This window comes from Camellia sinensis, chromosome 14, assembly GCF_055761805.1.
Source record: "Camellia sinensis isolate YWXY chromosome 14, ASM5576180v1, whole genome shotgun sequence".
In the NCBI taxonomy this organism is placed as follows: Eukaryota; Viridiplantae; Streptophyta; class Magnoliopsida; order Ericales; family Theaceae; genus Camellia; species Camellia sinensis.
Genome location: NC_138974.1, coordinates 116,806,540 through 116,812,684, shown reverse-complemented (window position 1 = coordinate 116,812,684; position 6,145 = coordinate 116,806,540). Strand labels below are relative to the sequence as shown.

Genomic DNA, 6,145 nt, shown 5'->3' with positions numbered 1-6,145 from the left:
TTGTCTGAAATAAATTGTATTATTGTTAAGCAACATGCATATTAAAATTTGATAAGAACAAATTTTTGCCTCAAAAAAGGGTTGGGTCCTACACTCCTGCTTCAAATACATCTATTGTAGGTAACAAATATATTGCAGGTTGCACACGGGCAACTTCAATAGATGACCCCATTCAAACTGCACGAAATGTATTTGATCATATATATTTCTAAGATTTAAGTAACTGAATTTTTGTATCATCACTTATGCTGCTTGTATGTAGTTTGTTAAATTCGAGTGTTGTTAATGGATACTGATTTTCATATTCATTGGTTGATTTAACTTTTTTCCCCCCCTTGTTGCTTATTTATTTATTTATTTATTTTTGCAGGTTTTATTTTGGTAGTTGTTGACAAATTAATTAGGTGGGGGTGTGGGCATAGGTGGTGAGAAGTTTGATATGATGTTTCAAAGGAGTGTTTTTTTATTTTTATTTTTATGTGGAGTGGCCAAACGGTGATACTGTAATCTGGAAGGTGAAGATTATAGCTGCTCTTGACAGAAATAATCATAGCACGGCTACAGCTGATAACCAAATTATGGAATAAGAAACTGAAGTTGAAGATTGAAATACTGAAGCAAAATATTTCATGCCTAAAGATTTGGTTATGCCATTTCTTGTGTTTTGTTTTGTAATGACGTTGTTAACTATGGATTTGAAATGAAATTTGTTTTGTATTTTGTAATCAAATATTGGTTGTGATTTGTTGTGTTGTAATGAAACTTTTGTTATGGTTTGATATGCAAATTGAATATTGTCTTAAATATGGTTGAGATGAAATGGTTTGAAAATCAATGCTGCAATGATGGTTTGTTGCTTCTAAGTGGTTGAGAAGGAAGTGGTTGAGATGACTTCTATTTTGTGTTTTATTCATAGGAACTGAAGAAAATATGTTGAAATTTTGTCGAAATTATGCAGAAATAGTGCCAAAACTAGGCCAAAATTATAATGTTGAATTATTCAATTATCTTTTCTTAATGGTTTTAAAAATAAACTGTTTGTATAAGCTAAAATGCATAAATGAAATATGTTTATGTAGATTTTTTTTTTTTGAATAAGTTGAAATGCATAAAATAAACTGAGGTTTAAAGTTCAAATTGAGATTTAAATAAACTTGAAGTTGCTTGTCCCCACCTCCCCTCCCTAAAAATTAAAAAAAATAAAAAAAATTTCCATTGTCATTTAAAGATCAAACAGAGATCAAGCAAAAAACATTGAAAGAAAGTAGATCATTTGCAAGTTTGCTCAATCAACATCACTTTCCATCATAACTTTCTTTGCCTTCCCCATCTTTGTGCAATCATGGATTTTTTACTTGCATCATATCATTCATTGTCAACATTTTGGTTAAGCCAGTGGGATGCATAGGTGCCATTTCAAAGCCTCCTTTCCACGTTGAAGATGAATGATGACCCTAAAAAAAGAACAAAAAATTGAATGACATTTTTTTTAAACAAAAATATGTACTATTAGGATGGAAAAAAATGCGTACTTAAAAGGGATACATGCCAAACCCTTTTCCAACCATAATGCGCACTTCCTCCTTGTAGCAAATTTGGCTGCCCAAAGAATGGACTCATCCTAGTAATACTTGGCTACCCAACCATGCTTGGCCGCATATGTGACGCCTTCTGAAAGTCATAACTCCTACCACCAATATGTTGTGACTGTTGGAATGCAGAATCCTACATTGTGTATAACATAATTACATACAACTAACAACTATTGATGATATAAAATAAAGATTCTTACATTTAAATTAATACTCTCTTGTGTTCCAAGTCCAACAAATCCCATGGCACAACTCGTATCATGCATGTTTCTATGGTTCATAGGCTCCTACAAAAATGTAAAATAAAAGAAGTTACAAAATATTATTAATAATAGTATAAAGAAATAACCAATCAATAAAATGCAACTACACCACCACCTTCTCGACACTTTCATCAATTTGCTTGTGCATATTTTCTTTATTGCTAGTGGTATGTGTTTTCTTTTTGCTTTCCTTTCTTTTCTTAATAACCTTTTCAACCTTGGATTGCTTCCTTTTGTATGGTGGGCGCCTTTTTGATGGATCAAGTATGTTTATGCTTTCTTTTGGAATTCCAAAACCATTCCCACATGAGGTTGGATTCTTTTGATGAACTTTTGAAATATCCTCATTGCTTCTACAACTCCCTTCTTTAAAGCTGATGTTTAACTCATACATTTGCTCCATCACCTTTTCATATCTATCTTCAGAATCTTCTGCCAACTCAGTAACCTCATAAAAGGCATTGCACATTTTAGCAAAGCAGCATGCCTTTGATTTCATAGCCCCATTGTCATAACTGATCCGAACTTCTGTATGGCTCATTTTGACATTTTTAGACCACATTCTTAAGATGTACTTGTCCAGTATTTGATTAAGCTTCTTATGAATGAACACCACAATTTGATGCTTGCACAATATTCCCCTATATTCAAATAACCGGCAATTACAATCAACCTCACTGGTATCCTCATGAAAGCAAACATTAAAAGTTACACAACGCCGACTCTCTTCAAACATTACATCTTCAGCAACTTCATATTTTGAAATGTCAACACCTTTCTTACATGAAGACAAATCACAAGAAATCTTCCCTAATAACTCCCGTTGAAACTCTTTAAATTTTGCAGTCATGTAAGTACTCTGAAATTGTTTCTTCATCTCATAACAACTATGCATTGGATGCACGAGTAAAAGAACTGAATTCGTCATTGTTTTCATTTTCAACCTTTTCTTCCAAAGCATTTTCATATTGTTCTACAAATTGTTTCAAAGTAGTCTTGGAACGGACATACCCATCAAAGAATGCGTGCATGCTTTCACTTCATTGTGTGGTTGACATTCATGCCTAAAAAATATCTTTAACAAAGGCTGGTACCCAACGATGCCTCTCGTCGTACAACCTAAGTAACCATTCATTGCTTTCAAGTTTATACTTCTCAATGAAATGTTCCCAATTCTTTTCAAATTCTTCTTTTGTTAAGGAATCATCAATCACAATTTGAATAAAAAACTTGATTGATTCATATTGTTTATACCCACTCAACTTTTCAAGATGCTTTTTCATGATATGCCATAAGCACCATCGGTGTTGTGAATTAAGGAATACACACTTTATAGCTTTTTTCATAGCTTTGTCTTGATCTGTAATAATTGCACTGGGGGGACATTCAGACATGCATGTAAGCCAAGATTGAAATAGCCACATAAAAGTCTTGGTGTCTTCTCCTATTATCAATCCACACCCTAATAATGTTGAGTGCCCATGCTGGTTTACACCTATGAAAGGAGCGAATGGCATGACATATTTGATAACCAAGTATGTTGTGTTGAACATAACTACATCACCAAATTCTTTGAATGCGACTCTACTCCTTGCATCTGCCCAAAATACATTTTTCAGTCGACCATCATCATCTAAATCCATCACATAAAAGAAGTCAGAATTATTAGCTTGCATCTTCAAAAAGTAATTGTGCATAGCGATAACATCTCCTTTCCCAAGCTGTAAACGCCTAACTATAGCAAGATAGTTTCTTGCATCCTTCTCTAGAAATGACAAATTTTTACCTCAATCACAAGTGAATTGAAACTTTTATTCATTCTAATACCAACCACATTATTCAATTCAAGCCTTTTTTTCATGATTGTAGTGAGAAAGCTATGACATCTGTAAAATCAAGCTTTGCTTGGACTCACTCCATGGTTATGGTCAAGGACCACAAAGTTCAACGTCTACTTCCCATCATTGCATAAAATTGCACAAATCTTAGCTTTGCAACAAGTTTTTGATTGTGGTTGCAACTGATGGAGTTTACTTGAGTTGATCTAGGGCTTTCTAGTGTGGCTACAAGCAACTGTCACATATCTGACTTGCCCTTGTACTTTTCTGGAGCTTCTAATTAACATACCGAAACCCATTCCCAACAATCTCATCAATAGAGTAAAATGCATTCCAACCTTACGATCCTTTATTTTCTCTTCAACATTTAAATTTTTGTCATTCTCAATATGCCCTTCATTAAACTCCACACTTTGTTTCTCTATTTTCATTCTCAATGTTATTCTCATTATACTCCATACTTTAAAGTATTACTTGATATTTTTGTCAAATTTGAGAATTACTTGATGTTCCTTCCATCCCTCTACAATAAATCATATGAAACTTTGTGAAAAAATATATTGGATTAGTAGGATTAATAATAGGAGTAAGAAAGAGAACCTTAATTTAAAAAAAAAAAATTAAAAATTAATATTCTCAAACAAGGTCAATCAATTCGATCACAAGCAACATACATTATACATTACTCAATATAGCACGAAACCAACTGTAACATATCAACAATTAAAATGTAGATACATTGATTTTTGTTTTTCATTGTTGCTTTTTATAGTACTAGTGCATTAATCAATTTTTTTTTTTCAAAAATAAGAACATCAGAAAATTTCATTAATAAGAAAAGAAACAGAATAGAGATCAAATGAGAATCCCTACAAAAACAATTCAATTTGGCAGTCACTTAAAAGGTAGTAGACTTGGTCTATTACAACATCAATGAAGATAACATTGACTGGATAATTTTAAAAAAAATTATAGTAAAAACAACCAGCTTAAAACAATGCAGGGACACCACCATCACTAAAGTAATATATTGGGAGGATAATAGATGACTACAACCAATGTAGGAAAAAAATGTAGGGTCATAATAACAGTTATGTAAAGAATTTAGAGAAACAAAAAATGCAAAGGCATAATAACAGTTCTGCATTTGGTGAGATGACGCAGAACGTGATTTCTTGTTGTGGAATGTAATAAGCCACAAAATCTAGAGCAAAAAGTTATATTGAACCTTTGACAGTATGTGCCTGGTGATGAGAGACGACAAAAGAGAACGATTGTCGTTTCGATAATGTTGTTACCGCTAGTAATCGTCGTCTGAGTTGCTGTGGAACGTGAAAGGACAAAAAACTTGGGAGCCGAAAAGTTGTGCAGCAATAGAACGTGAGGGTTTAGATCAAGGATCCTCTCCTTGCCTTCTCTACTTGGCTCCCTCCTTGCAACAATCAAGATTCATCTCAAAAGAATCCAACGACCCAGATTACTTTATTAAATAAAATTAAAAATTACTTGACACCAAGGTGACAATAAGAAGAGGATCCTTGCTCGAAGGTTTAGGTCTTTCTATATTAGGTGGGGTTTATAATTTTTAGGTGGCAATTCCATATCATCTATTAGTATATTAGTTAGTAAGGTAATTGGTGCATCTAGCAACATTGTATTATAAAAGCTAAAACAATCATAATTAATTTTGGATATAAAGGCTGATCATAAAACACAATTTAAAAGTATAACTGAAATCTTTAATACTAAATTAAGTTTATAATGACAAAGAACTAATCTTAATTTTATTAATATAAATTCTAACTCACCATCCCATTTTTTCAAACCTCCCACAATAAAAACTTTTTGAATATTTTGTTAAACAAAACCATGAAATAGAATAAGAAACATTTTTTAATTTAAAAAAAAAAAAAGATGCTTAAGCACTTGACTGTCCACATCTCCAAGGCCATCAACCATTCATCTTCTGTTATTAATAGGTAATGCAACACACCTTCATCTTTAAATAATACACAAACTTTAATCAGAATTTTAATTTTTCTAAGACATATTTTCCTACTCACACTTATATAAAAATGAAAACTATTTCAAAAATTTCTCACCTTTAAAAATATCACACATAGCTTGATTTTATTTCCATAAAATAAGAATCTGTAAGCTATACAAATAACTCACCACCACATTCCAACCCTTAAAAAAAAAAAAAAAAAAAAACTTTTATTATATATAACAAAAACAACGCAGACAGTCGCAATTCAAAACTACAAAATGACAAAACCACCACACATCTATTAAATTTTAATCATTTTATTTTATTTTATTTTATTTTATTTTTTTAATAAAATTTATTTTGCTTGCCGCTAAAAAAAAATGCTATGTATTAAGAATACTAGTTAATTAGGCCCGTAAAAGGCACATGCAACATGCACCATTTTTTTTTTTTCTAATTTGT

General features: G+C 31.9%; 2 protein-coding genes across 2 annotated transcripts; both read right to left on the bottom strand.

Moving 5' to 3' along the window:
* Positions 1-1,958: 1,958 nt before the first annotated feature.
* LOC114284952 (protein FAR1-RELATED SEQUENCE 2-like) lies at positions 1,959-2,783 on the bottom strand. The gene has a single exon (XM_028227903.2). The coding sequence runs from the start codon at positions 2,781-2,783 to the stop codon at positions 1,959-1,961; it is 825 nt and encodes a 274-aa protein (XP_028083704.2).
* A 136-nt stretch (positions 2,784-2,919) lies between these two features.
* LOC114284951 (protein FAR1-RELATED SEQUENCE 6-like) lies at positions 2,920-4,142 on the bottom strand. Its single transcript, XM_082905223.1, has 2 exons — positions 3,983-4,142; positions 2,920-3,620 (listed from the first exon to the last, which is right to left on the bottom strand). Exons 1-2 carry the CDS (start codon positions 4,140-4,142, stop codon positions 2,920-2,922), a joined length of 861 nt encoding a protein of 286 aa, XP_082761349.1.
* Between the last annotated feature and the right edge of the window lie 2,003 nt (positions 4,143-6,145).

Excerpts from the sequence above, each read along its gene's own strand:
- LOC114284952 (XM_028227903.2), bottom strand. The coding sequence starts at position 2,783 with ATGACGAATTCAGTTCTTTTACTCGTGCATCCAATGCATAGTTGTTAT.
- LOC114284951 (XM_082905223.1), bottom strand. The coding sequence starts at position 4,142 with ATGAGAATAACATTGAGAATGAAAATAGAGAAACAAAGTGTGGAGTTT. Across the intron at positions 3,621-3,982 it reads ATTGTTGGGAATGGGTTTCG|AGAAGGATGCAAGAAACTAT; the intron begins GTATGTTAATTA and ends TGTCATTTCTAG.